At 35.5% G+C, this 19,683-nt stretch overlaps 1 protein-coding gene across 2 annotated transcripts in view; it reads right to left on the bottom strand.

Moving 5' to 3' along the window:
- Positions 1–1,519: 1,519 nt before the first annotated feature.
- Positions 1,520–19,683, bottom strand: part of LOC128867727 (hybrid signal transduction histidine kinase L) — a 140,033-nt gene continuing 121,869 nt past the window's right edge. For both annotated transcript variants that reach the window (XM_054109181.1, XM_054109180.1), the window contains exon 7: positions 1,520–1,815. In XM_054109181.1, the coding sequence (XP_053965156.1) occupies positions 1,649–1,815 (167 nt within the window). In that variant the 3' untranslated portion in view covers positions 1,520–1,648. The remainder of the gene's footprint in view (positions 1,816–19,683) is intronic.

The raw sequence follows: 19,683 nt of genomic DNA, 5'->3' as shown, positions 1-19,683 counted from the left end.
TGTTCCCTTCAGTATTAAATTATCTTCTATTTGATCTAACAAAATAGATAAAAAAAATTTTTCAAGATTTTTATACCAAGTTGAAGTGAATTTTTGTTTTATAGAAAGGCATTTTTTTCTTTAAAACCTCCAAAAAGTTGAAATTTTGAAATTTCTCTCAGTTTTCTTAGTTCATCTAGAATAAAAAATCATTATAATTAGAAATCCATTTGAATTGTTTGCTTCAGATAATAATTACGAGCTGTATCTTGTACGCCAGTTGGAAACTCCAGCGTTGCAGCGCTCTACTAATTTCTATGTTAAACATTTTTTTCAACTTATTTTAACCAGTACAAAAATTGTTTATACTTTTTAAATGTTTATTAAAAGATAGAAAAAACTGTGCAGTGCTAAATTAATTTTTTCCTTAAAAAAAAAAAATCGCAAAGAGAGGCAATTTTTAGACCTCATAAACCAGGCTCCCTCCTTAATTTTTAAGAATACTGAAGTATGTATATTATATATGTATGTTTGCACGCACATGTATATGTATATATACATTTACCGAATTTAAAATTTTTATTTAAGTCGAAAGATTTCTGGTATCTACCTATTTAATTTTTTTTTAACTTTAAGTTGGTTTATTCAACTATATTTCTCCTAACTCAGTGTTCGCATATTCATATTCATCCATGTAGTGGCCCAACCTCTGTCCATACTTATGTTGTGCACACAATTTATGGTTATAAAATGTAATTCCAATTCATAGTCATTATTTAGTACACTCACTCCCGCGCTTATATTCATCACGTGTGGCTTTGTAGGATTGTATGTGCGCCCCCACGCAGCTCAGTTAGTTAACGTTGTGTCTATAATTTTCAAAATCAGCAAAGCGTGAGAGTATAAAATGGCACAACATGGCATGCATACGCGTATATCCGAAGACCCATCTGTGGGACCTACAAACAACAAAAACAAAAACAAAAAAAAATTAAATAAGAACAAAACTTAAACTAACTAACTCTGGTATAAATAAATATGAATCCCACCGTGCATGCGTCTGCATATAGAAAAAAATCACCAGCGTGCACTGAAGTTTTGGTTGTGCGCTGTAACTGCAGTAAACGTTTACGCCCCAAGGTGCTGGGTGACCTGCGAGGTATGTGACAGTATACATATAGTATAATATATAACGGAATATGGTAAGGCATTTAAAGTACTGTAGGTGGAAAATGCAACTGCGAACAGTTGGTGCAGCGAGCTGTTCTAGCTGCTGGCTGTTGGCTGTTGGCTCTTCCCTGTTTACTGCAGACAGTTGATTGTTTGTTAAATGCTAAAACCTAATCCGCCCTTGCATTCCTTCCCACGCGCCATCGATAAAATGACAATAAATCACGATGCCTGATGTTATAAGCAATTTACCTTTCAACGTTCAGCGACATGAATTGCTTCAATTGATGAACTACCAGCGGAGCGCGTCGTTATCGATACTGCCAGCACCAACAGGGGAGTGATAATTTTAGATAGTTTCTCGCTGCTGTATTTTTAGTAATTTCGCTGCAGTCCACTGTGTATGCATGTATGTGATTTAATGGTAAATCACCAAACGAGTTGGCTTATGTGTGTTGTTGTTTGGTAGGTTGGTTTGCACTACCATCAGTTTCGCTGTTTAATATCCTGTGGCATCGAAAAGATCGGGCAGCACTAGTGGCGGACAATTGTGCGGACTGCAGGTGACGCGCGGTGTGTCATCGCTCGTCGAGCCATCTATGCACACACATTGCAGGCAATTTCCGGTATCCTGTGGCAGTACATCGCCAATTTTATACAGTGTGCCTGCAAAATACAAAAGCAGAAAAAATAAATGAGTAATGCATATACTAACATTGAAGCCAGAAAACTCGAGAGCGGGAACGAGATGGAAACAGAATGTCACGTTCAAAGAGGTTTGTAAGTGCGTAAGAGGGATTGATAATGGCTCAATACCAGTCGGTGCTGTTTTATGTACTATATTTTTATATAAATGCGTATTCGTTTGCTTACTTGCAGCGTAAATAGGAATCGATGTGTATTAAGTAGACCAGAAAATTCAAAAACACACTTGCATTCAAATTAATGCATCTATCGGTGGACTGAATTTTATATTACCACAAATGCATACCTTCGTGAAGAAAAAATTGTTAAGTTTGTAAAGGGTGGGCCATGTAAAATTTGCTTTTTGAATCATCTATTTTTTTGAGAATGGTAACACAAATGACATGTTAAATGTGTTCTTAATTTACTTAAAGGTTTGACATTTACGAAATGGGACGCTATACGCTTAACCAAAATTGGGAAATATTGAAAACCTATTTCCAAAATGGTGAGTCTTCTGCTCAAACTGTGAGAAATTTGAAAAAAAATTCCAAAAAAAAGATTTGCCAACAAGACAGTTTGTGGATCAATTTGTTAATCGTGTTCGTGAAAGTGGATCGTTAATGGATATAACAACACGTGAACGTGCTCCTAAAGTGCGTACACCCGAAAACATTGCTGCTGTAGCCGAAAATGTGCGTGAACATCCAACAACCTCAACTCGTCATCGTTCTCAAGAATTTAACATTTCACGCACTTATTTGAGGAGAATTTTGCATAAAGACCTCGGTATGAAGGCTTACAAAGTTCAATTGGTGCAAGAACTGAAGCATAATGATCATTCAATACGTTTTCGGTTCGCTCAATGGGCAGAAAATCGTTTGGCCGAAGATGAGCATTTTTACCGAAAAATCATCTTTTCTGATGAAGCTCATTTTCACATCGGTAGCTACGTCAATAAGCAAAATTGTCAGATTTGGGGCTAAGAAAATCCACACGTTACTGTAGAGAATCAAATGTATCCACAACGAGTCACTGTTTGGTGCGTTTTTTGGTCTAGCGGCATCATCGGGCCATTTTTTTTCGAAAATGAGCGAGGAGCCGCGGTTACAGTAAAGCCAGTCGTGGCAGTCATTTGAACGATATTATTTTTTATTCATAAATGACAATGTTCAATCTTTAATATAAAAAAAAAAAGTTTGAAAAAATATTGATTAGGTTCTTTTTTATAGCCGATTCAAAAAGCAAATTTTACATGGCCTATACTTTATATGAATTATCCGAAAACGGTTGGACATCAGATAGTAATTTTAGATATTGCTACAAAACCTCAACAGAAATATCACCCCTAGTGTGTCGATATACTTTTGTAAGTGGATATTTCGGGACTCGAGAGTTCCTTAGTAGTCGGTTCTGGAAGGTCCCTTAGGAACGGTCTTTTGGCGGCACTTAGGATCTAATGGTGGTATTCTTTGAAATAGAGTTTCAGTTTTGGTCAATCGCTACTATTTCTAGTAGATTTAACGCAGCTCGCCTTGATGCAAACAACAAATTCTTGTGAAAGATGTGATAGCCGATTGCATGTTCAAACAAATAATTTGATTTCTCAATAGTTGAAACCTATTGCAATGCCCTCTTAAAGAAATTGTTTATTGATAGTGTAATCGAATGAAACAGTGAAATTTGGAAGATGCAGCTGTTGTTCATGCCAAAACCAACGAATTTTCTAAATTTAGTTCAAATACTTGAATTCGAATTCAAGGAAGAAATAATTACTTAGCAGAATTTTGCTACAGCTTTCAGCAGTTGAGAGCGATCTGCAGTAGAGCTCAATTTGATTATAATAGGAGCTACGCTTTTATTGTTTGGTCGTAACCGGAAAGCAGAACGTATGTGCGCTGGTTTTACTTGAAGCGTTGGCACAGCTTGGAGAAATCATTTAAAATGTCCTCATCTTTCCTTATAGGCAACCCATTAACAATCACATCTGATGATATTGCGTTGTTCTCATATACATTTAGTGTTCGGTTTCAGTTCAGTTTTTTTTACGCGCTCTTCCATGTGCTTAACTGCCGACTTCAAGTTCATAACATCCGCTGACAACTCACTGAATCGCTCCATTACTCGCTCTTTCGATTCTCTTAATCGTAATGTTACCTCTTCAATGACGCTCTACTTTTGTGATTCTAGGCGACTCTCAAATTTCGCAAACCACGCATTGCGAGCAACGCTTCATGCATCGCTACTAAGAGACTTACTTTGTACTGAAGGCGTTTGCGGGGATGGTGACAATTTGTTCAAGGCCGTGGTTCATGTTGACATTTTTGGCATGTTAGTGAACTCAAACAATTAAACAGGTGAAACAACAAAGTTTTGTCGCAGTATTTCAAGAAGTTTTATTAAGCTTTATTATGATTTGGATTTACCTGAACAAAAGAAACTTTAACACTCAATGGATTAAATAAAAATGCGGATTAAACTGCAACTACCCAAAAACACGTCTACTCTGTCTGCTGATCCGTTTGTTTTTCCCGTTGAATCTGCTCCAAAAAAAAAGGCGAAAACAGTTCCATCAGCCGCAAAGGTCATGGCGACGATTTTTTGGGATGCGAATGGCGTCATTCTCATGGATTTTTAAGGAAAAGAAAGAAGAATCACTGGACAATACTACAGTGAGTTATTGTACCATTTTCACATACAATTGAAAGAGACGAAATGGCGAAAAACAAGGTGCTGTTTCACCACGATAACACCCCAGCACATTCGTTCGGAGTTATCGTTGCCAAACTGCATGAATTGCTGCGCACCCCCCGTATTCACCTGATCTGGCTCCCTGTGACTTTTTCTTGTTCCCTAATATAAAGAAATGCTCGTGGGAAAAAAATGTTGTTCATCGCGCGACAGAAACGTATTTTGGAGAGTTCGACAAATCCTATTTTTTGGAGGGGTTAAAAAAATGGTTGCGTTAGGAGAAGTGTATCTTTCTAAAAGGCGACTATGTTGAAAAACAAAAAAAATTCAAATAATGCGGGTACTTATTGAACCCCTTCGTATATGAAGTTTGAAGTACCTAAATAAATATGTACATAATTCTGCGTTACTTATGAATAAGTAAGCTGTTACTCTCTATTTTGCTTCATCGAGACCGGTTGATCTTTTTATTCTGCGTATTTCTACCAAAACAATTTAAATAAATCAAGATAATACAATAATGCATAACATATTAATTTATAATAAAATAACACTAATAAATGAAAAAATAATTTTGCGGTATCTGATAAAAAAAATTCTACATCCAACTTATCCATAAATCATTTGAATAAAATTTCAAAATCACGCAAAACGTTTTGATAGCAAAAGCCTATTTTTTACTTTTATTTTAACTTTTTTGAGATTAATTTCATTAATTAATTTTTAATTTAATTAATTAATTTTTTAATTAATAAATTAATTTTTCGCAACCTCTGACATTAAAGGATCAACTTTCAAAATTAAAATCATTTTCCCTCATTGGTGTAAAGACCGACTGTCACTTGTACCTACCCACCTTTCCTTCATTCTAGAGTTAAAATACCCTCTTAGGATAAAAATAATCATTTTTTAAATTAACCATAAGAGAGCTAAAATCGTGTTTATTTCAAAATATATGTAGTTTCATTCGTTAAAACTTACTTTCAACTTTTTCGTAACTACAGACCATTGATGGTTTTATTTTTATTTTCTCATTATCTAAAATATTTATTTTTGAATTTTTCGGTGACGGGTCAATTAAAGTTTCTAAAAGATAATAGCTTGTTGTATGCACATTTTACACATACCCTTAGATTAGTTTTCAAAATGTAGTGCTCTTCTTGATGCTGCCCAACAAATGTAGGCCATTAATTAGAATACCGGAGTTACACATTTCCACTGTCTGCTAAGAAGCAATCGCTATTTTAAGTTTTAAGTTCTTTATCCATCTTATTTAAGCCCCTGACTACTACGTGGAGACGGCGACCATCTGATAGATTACACAAAATAATTTCTAAATCACTTCTGTAAATGAGATTTTCTTCATTTCTACAAACTTCACTTCATTTCTGCGGATGTACTCATACTCATTTACTTAAATTCTTAGCTTTGTAGCACACAAAAATATAGAAGAGAAATCATAATCGTTGAAAAAAGTGGAGAAAAATCAATCACATTCTCGACAAATTGCCAATGATCCATAAATTGTGTTGCGCGCCAAACACTCAATGCAAAACCATGAAAAGCAGAAAAAAGCGGAAAAGCTGGGAATGAAATTATTGAAGAGCAAACAAAAGAAAAATTAAGAAAAGAGAAAATGCTTTCCGCCTCCGGAAGTCCATCGCACCTCGCATCAGGAACTGCGCACAACTGCCAGCCTGAAGGTTCGTTTGACACACTTGCTAGCAAAGCTGATAGGCCGTGGTGATTTGCATGCATATGTATTTGTATTTGCATACATATTCATATAAGACAGATGCCTAGAACTCGCTGACTACCATTACTATCAGCGGTGTGGTACTCGCATACCTCGACTTCTCTCCCAACAACTTTCCATTTAATTCGAATAATTCAAATATGCGCTTCAGCGCGGCGGTTGGTGATTGAGTGAATACACCCTATGCGCTTATAAACACAATATTGGTATTGCTTATAAATACATAATATACCTATATGTGCGGGCACATAAATTCTTTGTATGGTGAAAGCACCTTAGGCTTCAGTGACATATGCGCATATTCGTACATACAAATAATCAATCAATTTATGAGGCAGCGTCACGGCTAGATATTGCGAGCTGAACAATGGCCTTGTTCGCTTTATTGGCCACAAATTAAAATCTTCAGTTGTGCATTCATTATTTTTATAGTAATTGCGGTGTCTGTTTTGAAGTAGCTTTTGTTAAGTACAAATTAATTATAAATAAAAACCTCGAACATTGAACTTTGAATTTTAAAATTAATTTCTAATTTGGAATTTTGAAGTTGTTGCTGGTTTTGGAGCAATTTGTGTTAAGCAAATAATTCGAAATTCTCAAATAATTGTAGAGAGGTTAGAAGTATTCAAAGTGGGAGTATTAAGTTTAATAATAATAATTATAACAGATTCTTCTTACATTGGTAAAAGAACATAATAGACATTAATTGTACAAAAATTACATATTGTTAATAGGTATATAACAGCCTGTAATAAATAAAGGGGAGAAAAAAAATACCAGTCTAACGGTTAGACGCGATAGAAGTGAAACCTTCCGTAAAACACACTGAGAGAGAATGAGACGAAAGCAGCATTAGGAGCGGGATAATTATAGGTTCATTAAATTTTGCTACAAAGTTCATATTTTATTTTCTTCATTTTATTATTATTTTTCCTCAATGTTTTCAATTTCAACAAATGATACGAGTGGCTTATGATAGCTAAAATATGGTACAAATGCTTTGGTTTCGATGTTGTCAACATATCTTTGAAATACCGCGTCAATTGTTGTTTTTGATCGTGTTGTCAATTCAGTGCGATTGTTACACATTTTTAAATTGAATGTTGTATTGAGAAAGTCAATTAAAGGAACCGCTGTGTGCAATGCAAAATTTACGTTAAAATCGGCACTTAAAATCATTGGAACTTTATCGTAATCTTTTCTAAGTATACGCGATACTTCTGGTGTATCCTTTATTTTTTTTTTTTTGTCGATATTCACGACACTTTTCTGCATTATTTTTCGGCATAATTGCGGTAAATATTTAAAAATGAAAATATTTACGAATATAAAAATACGAACGCAATACAGCACACGCCGTTGCTATTATGAGCGTCGTAACGCGTATATTACACAGACGTACTAACATACACACAAACATTCGTAGGACGCTTGGTCTAAGCAAGTATTAGGTATATGTAGTGTAGGTATACATAATGCCTTCTCGCTCATCGTGGCATTATGTACATACATACATACGTATGACGCTTGAACTAAACTCCAAAGCAAGTAATAGGCAGTGTAGTATACGTACTACAATACTCACTATATTAGCGTGGCTCAGCAGTACGCAGCCACACACATATACGTATATCAACATATAACGCTTCGTAGTGTCGCTTTTTCGTTTCATCGAGTCTCAAATCACTCCCAACGATTCTAAAGAAGTTTTCACTTCAAAAGTTTAACATTTTTATTCCGAATATTAAATTATTGATTGAATTTTGTGTTTTTAATTTATAGTTCTTGGTTTTTATTATTTCGTTCCTATATTAGTTTTTAGTTTCTATTTTTTATTTCTCAAATTTGAATGGTGAATTTTGAGATTGGAATTTTGGACTTTGAACTTCTAATTTTGAAGTTTTTTGAATTCGGCTTAAGAAGTTTGAATTTTACATGTTTTCAAGTTGCTATTTTGCATTTCTAGTTTTTAATTTAAATTTTGTCGTTGGTATCTTTAATAATTCAGCTGTAATGTTTCACGTTTTTTCTTAACATCGTGGTATATATACTGATATACTGAATATATATTTGCCTTTAACATATATCTAATATATGTTTGTATATTACAGCAACACATGTTTTTGTCTGTTTTAATCAAAAGCCATAAAATAGCTGCTGTGTGCGAAAGCTCAAATTTCCGGTCAAATGCCAACTGTGACAATGTAATAGTGGTACCATCAATGGAAGTTTGTGCTTCAGGGGGATCTCACATCAACATATTCATAGGTACATATATGTAGGGGTGAATTTAAGTCATTCACATGCCTTGTCAACGGGTATGATTTACCTCTAAGTTGTCAATATTATATGTATATATAGTATTGTATATATGTATGAAAGTGCAAAAGCCAGTGCATTTAATGATTGCATCATGCATCACTGGCGATATCCGTAGCCGAATGGGTTGGTGTGTGACTACTAATCGAAAGTTCACGGGTTCGACACCTCGTGATAGAAGCGATAGGGACAGTTTTTTTAATATCTGTCGCCACTCGGCAATGGCAAACCTCCGAGTGTATTTCTACTATGGAAAAGCATCTCGTAAAAACCATTTGCTATTCGGAGTCGACTTAAAGCTATAGTTCCTTCATTTGTGGAACAATATCAAGACGCACACTAGAAATAGGAGAAGAAGCTCGGTCAAATACCCAAAAAAGGTTTTAATGCCAATTATAATTATATATATACATATATATATATATATATATATATATCTTAGGCCGGGTTGATTTGTTGGGAGGCAAAAAAATCGCCCATTGCTCTGTGAAAATGATATTTTAGGGATCAAAATAAGAAACTTTGCTGAAGGAACCATACCTCTAAAACGAGTTCTGATGTCCCCCAATTTGGGTCAAACTTTTTAGTTTCTTTTCCCATGTAAAGGCCAAACCCTTTCTAGGTGTCAACTCCGTATCGATTCAACTATGGATTGACGACTTCATGAGGTCTACTCACAGATGTCGCTGGTCTGAGTTGAACTCGTGCAGAGTAGTCATGTGCTTTGTGAAAGAACCAAACAGGAAAACAGCGACCTTCCACCTAAAACTCAGTAGGAAGGACCTGAGAGTACTGGTGGGTGTAATCACAAAGCATAACATCTGTGGTCAGCATATGGCTACCAAGGGGGTCGTGGACAGCCCGATATGGCTATCCTGCCTTGAGAATGACGACACTGCAGAACATTTTTTCTGTAGCTATCCTGCATTTTCCAGAATCAGACTTAGGAAATTGGGTTGCGATACACTGGGTATGGACAAAGTTCATACTCTTCCTCTTCCGGATCGCTTAAAATTCATCAATGAATCCAAGAGATTTGTGGAATAGTGACCTCAAACCAATTTATCCGTTTTTACCATCCACCTTTTATCTTTCCTATCGCTTTTATTTCTACTTATTTCTGTCCGGGTGTAGCACAATGGTCTACTGACTAAGTGCTTGGACTTATCCAACCGCCCACAAATCTAATCTAATGTAATCTAAGTACTTTTTTTTAATAGAAAAACTTGCAGAAAAACTCTTGTGTATATATGAAGTAGGCTATGAAGAGTAAAAGGCATCTGCTACTTATTATTCGAAACTACGCTTTGGATCATTGGAGTTTTTGTGATACAAAGAAAAAAGTGTCTTGGTAACGAAGTGAAGTTCATAATAGCCACCGACGAATTGTTAGATATCGGGGATGGAAGGCTCGACATATACATACATCTATCATGCAACCATAAAACACTAAATAGTAGAACAAGTTTTTCTTTCTGCCAATCCCGGGAGGCAATGGTAATGCTCTGAGACTATTTTTACCATGAAAAAGCTTCTCATAAAAACCATCTGCCATTCAAAGGTGACATAAAACAGTAGCTCCCTCCATTAATGAAAAGGGTGAATAATACTAACTTTACAAATAGAAGGAGGAGCTCAGTCAAATAGGGTGAGCGCAATTTATTATTATTATTACCATGCAGTAAACGGTTGTAAACGCATATAATTAAAATTTTCAAATTTTTCTACTTTTTGGAACCTTTAGCTTAAACTGACCATTTTTGGTCCTCTTTACAAACATACATATGCACACATTTAATTGAATAATGTAAAATATAAATCCGATATAACGGATTCAGCCTCAAATTAACTAAAATATGCTTATATGGCACCGTTACGTGCCTGTGACAGGCTTATACATACACTTTGTATATTTATTTATAGGCTTCCTCGTTTGCTCTGCGCAAATCCACTCAAATAATACAGAGTGTTAAATACGCAAAAGCCACAAACATACATGTAAAAGCTTGTGAACACATTGGCACAAAACAAGGATTCATTGAAATGTTTAGCACACAGTGCGTTTTACCTTTTTACATCCCTATATGCATACACCTAAAAACACGCACACTTGGTAAAAAAAGTATGTACAAACACACCCCATAACACTTTTTATTCACCGAGACATTACTTTTTGTTTATCTAGCAATTTATTTGTCGTTTTGCTGTTTGCCATTTCGGTTTAGGGCGCCCACAGCGTATGCTGTTTTGTCCGATTTTTATTTTTTTTAGCGCTTCGCATATGTATAAACACATTACAAATACTTACATACATACACAAATAAGTATATATAATTGTTTGCTTATTTTTATGCGTTGCTCTATGTGTTGAGCAGCAGGGTTAGCAGCAGTAGGGCCAGCAGCTCTGCATTAGTTGCTCATACGCCCGGGGATTCCATATGTACATATACCGAGCGTGCACAGCTGCGTCAACAAGTTCACACCTTTTACAGCGCTCTGACTCAGGGGTATTCTCGTTTTTGTACTTTTCAGAGTTATAGTCCAGAGCAGGTGAATTTATTTTATTTTTCTTTGATGTTCCCGATTATTCATATTTGACAAAATGGTATTTAAATAATGAAACCTAAATTAAATGTAAATGTTAAAAGAATTTTAACTGGCGGTATTGTAACGGGTTTCCCAAAAGTGATGCCTGGATGTCAGTAGTGAATAATTCTTCAACGGTACTTTTTTTAAGCCATCTTTCACATTCGTCAAATAGACAAATGCACACTTTTACACGACAGAACAACTCGTTAAAATTATTGAAACTTCAGTGGATTCGCTTACTTATACAGTGAAAAGTTTTACCAGCAAACATGTCCAAAGACACTGCACAGCACTGACACAATACAGTTCAGTCCAGTTTTAAAACGTGCGATTCTTAAATCGTTTTTCATGAAAGTAGTCCTCGAGGTTTAGGATTCAAGATAGTAATTGCTTGTCCTAATTGCCCACACGTTGTTATTCCAAGTTGTAAATTTATAAATAAAGGATACGAAATCAACCGTAGAATAGATTTAGCTATGAGACTACTAGGAGTAGGGCTAAATGGAGTTCTGAAATTTTGCGCTTTCATGGAATTGCCAAGACCAATTTTCCAATCTTTCTACGACAGATTAGTAGATTCTATTTCCATCGCAACTGGATCTGTAAAAGACGCTAGTATGAAAAAAGTAGCAGAGAAAGAGAAAGAAATTTGTATTCGAAACGAAGAACTTGAAGGAATAACTGTTTCCGGAGATGGTTCTTGGAGAAAACGTGGGTTTTCTTCACTTTTCGGAGTAACGTCACATAATTGGGTGGTACACAGGAAAAATCGTTGATGTTGAGTTAAAATCCAAGTATTGTAAGGCTTGCGAGTACTGGAAAATTAAGTCTGGGACATCAGAGTACAATTAATGGATTAAAACACATACTGATCATTGTCAAGCGAACCACGAAGGTTCATCTGGAAAAATGGAAGTAGACGCAGCAATTGAGATATTCAAGCGCTCTGAAGATTTGCACGGACTAAAATACGCTAACTATATTGGAGACGGCGATAGTAAAACATTCAAAAGCATACTCGAGGCAGAACCTTACGGAAATTTCTTAGTAAAAAAGAAAGAATGTATTGACCATGTGCAAAAGAGGATGGGCACTCGGTTACGAAATTAAAAAAAAAACACAAAAGGTCTTGGAGGAAAGGGTAAATTAACTTCGAAACTAATTGACGAATTAACCATTTACTATGGCTTAACAATCCGTCGAAATTCAGACTCTGCGGAAAAAATGAAAAATTAAATTTGGGCAACCTTATTTCACAAGCTCTCAACCGATGAGAATCCATAGCATGACAAGTGCTCAGAAACTTCGTGCAACTGGAAAAAAGCGCAAGCCGCAGCTTTTGCAGCCGATTACCATCATAAGTTACCTCTTTCACAACAAATTTTTTATGTTATTAAACCCATTTATGACGACCTTACTAGAGACGATTTATTAAACCGTGGCTTGGGAGGATTTACGTAAAATAGTAATGAAAGCTTTAACGCAGCTGTGCGGAGTTTAGTTCCAAAAGCTTATTCTAGTGTCAAAAAAGTCTTAAATATTGCAACGGATATCGCCGTATGCAATTTCAATGATGGACTCCAAAATATATTACGAATTGTGAAGGTTTTAGAAATGGAAATTGGGTTACACTCTTACAATTTTTGTCTTGAAAGCGACGCTAAGCGCATTCAGCACGCTGAGCAGTCACTGACAGATAGAGCAAAAGAGGCGCGTTCCAACCTTCAATCGTCCAGAAAAGAAAAAGAAGAAGAATATATTAATACAGAAGGACTTTTTTACGGTGCAGAAATTGCAGATTAATAGTAAAAAAATTTTAATATTAACATTTTTAATTTTTGACGTGATAACGTCTTATAATTCGATTTAACAGGCTGCACGCACGAAAAAATGTGTCGTTACCTTGCTCATATGTAGTTACCTTGCTCATTAGTGTTACCTTGCTCATATTAGTGTTATTTTGCTCATTAGTGTTACCTTGCTCATATTAGTGTTACCTTGCTCATTGCCGTTACCTTGCTCATTGCATTGAATGAACTGCAAGCGAAAGGGCGGAACGAACGACAAAGCAAACAAAGCAAACGAACGGCAACGTTCGACATCTTGCTCTCTCCTACTTAAGTGAGCGTATATATGTATGTATGTATATGCGCAAATGTACATATATAAATTCACGTATTTGTATTTGCATATGCCTTCTTATTGATTATTATTAATTTGATTCACTTGAAGAATTTAAAATAAAACCAAGTTTGTTAATAATACCTGTTGTTTTAATGTTATAATTATTAATTTTTTTATTATATATGAAGGAAAAAATGTATGGTAATATTTACCATATACCTTATAAGATATGTTGTCTATACTAATATTATAAAGAGGAAAACTTTGTTTGTTTGTAATGAATAGGCTCAAAACTACTGGACCGATTTTAAAAATTCTTTCACCATTCGAAAGCTACATCATCCACGAGTAACATGGATTATATTTTATTTTGGAAATAGGGCTCGAGATATAGGTCAAAACGTGGACCCGGGTAACCTTCGGATGTGTTTGTACAATATGGGTATCAAATGGAAGCTGTTGGTGAATGCTTTAGTTCAGAGTATTTTTCATGCTGCTCCGTGACTAGGGTCTCGAGATAGAGACCAAAACGTGGACCCTAGAATGTGTTTGTACAATATGGATATCAAATTGAAGCTGCTGGTGAATGCTTTAGTACAGAATATTTTTCATGCCGCTCCGTGGCTGGGGTCTCGAGATATAGGTCAAAACGTGGACCCGGGTAACCTTTGGTTGTGTATGTACAACATGGGTATCAAATGAAAGCTGTTGATAAGTGCTTTAATACGGGGTAGTTTTCATACCTATTGATGACTAGGGTCTCGAAATATATGCCAAAACGTGGACCCGCCGTGTCTTTGAACCGAATTAAACCAAACTTACACACATTGTTAAGTAGGTATTGAAGATGATTTCCGTATAGCTTGAACACCTATTGGTAGATAGGGTCTCAAGATATAGGTCAAAACGTGGACCCGGGTAACCTTCGGACGTGTATGTACAATATGGCTATCAAATGAAAGCTGTTGGTGAATGCTTTAGTACAGAGTATTTTTCATGCCGCTCCGTGACTGGGGTCTCGATATATAGGTCAAAACGTGGACCCGGGTAACCTTTGGTTGTGTATGTACAATATGGGTATCAAATGAAAGCAGTTGATAAGTGCTTTAATGCGGGGTAATTTGTTATGTTATGTAATGTAATGTAATGTAATGTAATGTAATGTTATGTTATGTTATGTTATGTTATGTTATGTTATGTTATGTTATGTTATGTTATGTTATGTTATGTTATGTTATGTTATGTTATGTTATGTTATGTTATGTTATGTTATGTTATGTTATGTTATGTTATGTTATGTTATGTTATGTTATGTTATGTTATGTTATGTTATGTTATGTTATGTTATGTTATGTTATGTTATGTTATGTTATGTTATGTTATGTTATGTTATGTTATGTTATGTTATGTTATGTTATGTTATGTTATGTTATGTTATGTTATGTTATGTTATGTTATGTTATGTTATGTTATGTTATGTTATGTTATGTTGTGTTATGTTATGTTATGTTATGTTTTGTTATGTTATGTTATGTTATGTTATGTTATATTATGTTATGTTGTGTTGTGTTGTGTTGTGTTGTGTTATGTTATGTTATGTTATGTTAAAGTATATTATGTTATGTTAATGTTAACTCATTCTCTATATCCATACAAAATATCTATCAAACAAATAAAATTAAAATTTTCTTTTGAAAATGCAACCATTCAATCAGTATTTTCTTATGACGTTATCACGTTAAACTATCGTCAGTAAACCGACTTTACAGACAACCTCTTTTTCGTATGTATTACACATTTCCAAATTTTAAATGGGTTTTTCTCAAAACACGTTTTCTGAAATTGGCACGCAGCATAACTCAAACAATTTTAAATATTTTTAATCAAGGTTTTCTCTCCGTCTATATATATAGGGTTATTCAATAGGTGCGCTTCAACTTTTTTCCGATAGGGAGGGCGAACGACGCAATATTTTTTATTTTTCGCTTGTTATTTGTAAGCTTCATTAGTATACATTTCATCATGGAACGCTACACACTTGAGCAACGATTGCAAACCGTGCAAATTTTGTATGAAAATAATCGTTCTGTTGCTGCTACTTTAAGAGCATTACGGCCATTTTACGGCCCATTTAACAAGCCGTCCCGTTTTGGGGTTATGTGAAGTCATTGGTCTACAGTAACAAGCCGGCGACGATTTGTGAGCTCAGAGCCAATATTGAACGCGAAATTGCTGGAATTTCGGCCGATTTATGCAAAAGAGTGGTCGAAAATTGGGTTCAACGATTGGACTTCGTAAAACGTGCACGCGGTGGTCATGCAAAAGAAATCGAATTTCATACTTAAATGTATATGTTCAAACTCGATAATAAAAAAAAAATGAGTTAAAAAAGTCAAACCGTTTGTGTTTTATTCAAAAAAGTTCAAAAGTTGAAGCGCTCTTACTGAAAAACACTATAGTAATGACCTTTATAAGAGAAGAGCGTAGGGGATTTTCGATAGATTAATTTAAACGATTGTTATAATTATTTAAGTGCCGTTTTTTTAGTCCAAAATAGACTTTTCTCCTTCAAATGCTTGCTAATTCCACAAAAATAAATATTTTTTAAATCCCCTACGTATTTCTCTAGCTATTCTTATCTAGATTAAGAAAAAAAATGTTTCTTTGTTCCAGATTTGCACCCTCTGTGCTGCGTGCCGCGGAGCTCCTTCAAGAGAAACCACATTACAAAAATGTCTCCAATGCCGCCATTTTGTAAAATTTTTCTATCAAACTTTGTAGTTTTGTATTTTAGTATATAAGAAATAACTTCCCAAATCAGAGTTTCCCTTTTTTTCTATACAAAAAAATTCTTTAAAAATTGTGTTTATTTTACGCGTGTACAGTGGTGTTACCCCTTAAAATGAATCCATGTACAAAGGTGTTAAATCTAAAATAGGACTCTCATTACAAAACTTATTATGAAAATGGTCGATCCTTCAGAACAATATATTGCAAAATTTGAGATTTTTTTCGTGGAAGTAACCATCCTAATTAGTCAAGAATTCAATTTTTGGTGAAAAAATTTCAAGAAACTGGTTCTGTCAATGAAATAAAAAGTACTGGCTGACAGAACTGCATGTTCTGTTGAGAATATTGCTGCTGTACCAAAAAGTGTTGCTGAACAACCTTCAACAACGATATTTCATGTTCTCAAGAATTCATTATTTGACTGTTAAGCGGATTTTGTTTGTAGGCGTGCTCATGGTGGACATTTCATTTGATGAAGTTTTTCATGTATAATTGTTAAGAGTCGTATTTTGAACCAAAATAGTGAAGCCTGAAAGGATCTTAATTTTTACATGTTTCATTGTATTATATAGTAATATATTGAATATATGACGAGATTAAAAGATGAGATGGTTAAATTATTTTTATTTTTCTAGGGTGGACAAGGAGGAGAAGGGGGAAAAATATATCTGACGGTGGATGGAGTAACAAGGATCATCATCATCATTGCTTAGTCTCCGTTGCGGAGCATGGGGCCAAAATAAAATTTTTCCAGTTTGTGCGATTCCCGGATATATTTTTCACTTGATGCCTGGTCATTGTTTTGTTCACGGCTTTGTATTCCTCTTCGATGCACCGTCGCCAAGAGCTCCTAGGTCTGCCTTTTCTGATCTGTTCTTGGGGGTTCCAGTCCAGCGCTTGTCTGCTGTTTTCAGTGCCACCTTTCCGTAGGGTAGGCCAATCCATCTCCATTTACGTTTTCTTACTTTAGTTGTGATTGGTTTTTGATGGCATCGTCGATGCAATTAGGTTTTAGATATCCAGTTGTCTGGTCACCAGATACGCAGAATGTGTCTCAAGCAGCGGTTCACGAACACTTGAAGTTTACGTACAATTTCCGCAAACAGGAATCATTATTCACAGGCGTAGAGCGAACTGATTTAACATTGGAATTAAAAATCTGTATTTTTGTTGTAATATGCATTTGCTTGGACTGCCAAGCCGGACGAAGATTTGCAAATGCACCTCGTGCTTTTCGCAATCTTATAGATTAGGGCGGGTCGATTTAAAAATCGCTCATTGCTCTGTGAAAATCGTATTCTAGGGATCAAAATAAGAAACTTTGCCAAAGGAACCATACCTTTAAAATGAATTCTGATGTCCCCCATTTCAAAATATCACCATTTTTGGCCTTTACATGAAAAAATCAGCTAAATGGCTATGTTTTTTCTTTATTTTTATTTATTTATAATAATATCTATTTTTTCTCTTAAGAAGTTTATTTAGTCAGAACATATGTAAATGAAAAAAATCATTTAAGTGAGTTATAGAAAAGAAACTAAAAAGTTCGACCCAAATTAGGGGACATCAGAATTCGTTTTAGAGGTATGGTTCCTTTGGCAAAGTTTCTTATTTTGATCCCTAGAATATGATTTTCACAGAGCAATGGGCGATTTTTTGGCTGCCCACAAATCGACCCGGCCTATTGTAGATACATCATTTTTACCTCCGCTTTCCCCAGCGAATTGGCTTGCAAGGTATGTAAATACGTTTACATTTCAATATTTTTCTCTCCAAAATTGTAGAAAGCAATGTTCGTGTGTACTGCCAAATGTTTGGTTTTCTTTGCATTGATTTTAAGTCCAGCGGCACTAGAGTGTTTTAGGAGATCATTCAACTTGCTTTGCATATCCGATTTGCGTGGAGAGAATAGAACGATGCCATCAGCAAAATCTAGGACTTCAAGATTCCACTGAAATCGGTTGCCATAGCATTCATCTTTTCCTTGCATTGTCGATTGATGTAGTGAGTATCTCATTAATGTCAACTAGGAAAAGAAGCGGCGACAGAATGCAGCCCTGTCTTACGCCAGTGCCAGCTTGGATGACATCCGATAAGATTCCATTATGAGTGATTCGGCACTCGAAGGATTCGTATTGCGCCTTTATTAAGACGACAATATTGGCAGGAACTCCTTTTCGTTGTAAGGCACCATATGTATTCGTGTTTAATTCGATCAAAAGCTTTTGCATAATCAACGAAGACTAGGTGTAACGATTCGGGCATCTCGTTTATTTGTTCGATGATAATGCGCAGAGTAGCTATATGATCGAATCATGATTTCTGACTGCGAAAGCGTGTTTGTTGGCGTCTTAAAGTTGCTTTGATTTTATCTTTAATCTTGTTTAAGATGATTTTACACAGCAATTTAAGCGTGGGCAGTTATTACACAAAGTCAAATATCCTGTCCTTGGAACTTTAACTATGATATCTTGCATCTAATATTTTGGGAATGATGCTGTATTCCATATTTTCCCGAACAAATTATGTAGCACTGCTGCTGTTCCAAGTTTGCTTTAAGCATTTCTGATGTTATCTGGTCCATCCCAGGAACTTTGTAAGATTTCATTACTACGATTGCTGCTTGGATTTCCGGATGGGTTGGTTGGGAAAAGGAGAAGCTTTTAAGAGTTGTTCATAGTGTTCAACCCATCGCGTGACTTGGTCTTGTCTGTCTGTTAGGATCTGTCCAGTTTTCGTTTTAACAGGCAGCTTTGGCTCCGGGCCTTTGCCGCATAGCCGACGCGAGACGTTATCAATGTTCGCATGTCGCCGGGTGCAGCAGCTTTCTCTCCTTCACTAGCGAGCTCATCTATTCAAGCTCTCTTCTCACGTCTATATGCTTTTTTACCTCTTTTATCAAGTTGGAGTATTCCAGGTGGGCTTGGTATTTCGCACCCCCCGTTTTCACGTTTCTATCCCATCTTTAGCCTATCTGCGTTGTTCAATTAACGTCCATGTATGTATTTTCTGATATTCTGATATTCAATCTTTTCTTTTGCCTTTGGAGAATTCGAGAATTTTGCTGCTTGCTTCAATAAAAGGGTTCTTAATTTCATGCCATTGCTGCTCCACCGTGCCCTCATGTGGTATTATCAAAAAAAAAAAATGCTTCGAACTCATTTACAAACTCTTTTTTTATATTTGGGTTTTCTAGTCGCTTAACATTATAGTGGCTTTCCACTTTCACTTTTTTGCTCTCTATTCGTGAGACTCGTAGGCGGATATCAGCCGTGCTTTTTGTTTGTTCCTTTCAATTGTGAGTTACAGGGTGTTAACAATGGAAGTTAAGAAAGAGAAAATTTGGTGCATTATACCTACAATTTTTCTTTGATGAGGCGAAAATTTAAGCCAGGCCACTGAAATTGTGAATGGTGTTTATGGTGCAGAAATACATTCGGAGGTTTGCCACTGCCTGCCGAGGGTCGATCTGTGATAGAAAAAGCTTTTTCTATCATTTGTGTTTCAAGTAACGGTATATCGTATTCCTAGATATACCTACTTTTGTAATTTTGCGATTCATATGAGTTTTATATTTTTAA

The sequence above is a fragment of the Anastrepha ludens genome, chromosome 6 (genome assembly GCF_028408465.1).
Source record: "Anastrepha ludens isolate Willacy chromosome 6, idAnaLude1.1, whole genome shotgun sequence".
In the NCBI taxonomy this organism is placed as follows: Eukaryota; Metazoa; Arthropoda; class Insecta; order Diptera; family Tephritidae; genus Anastrepha; species Anastrepha ludens.
Note: the sequence above shows the minus strand (reverse complement) of the source record. Positions and strands in the feature narration are given on the sequence as shown.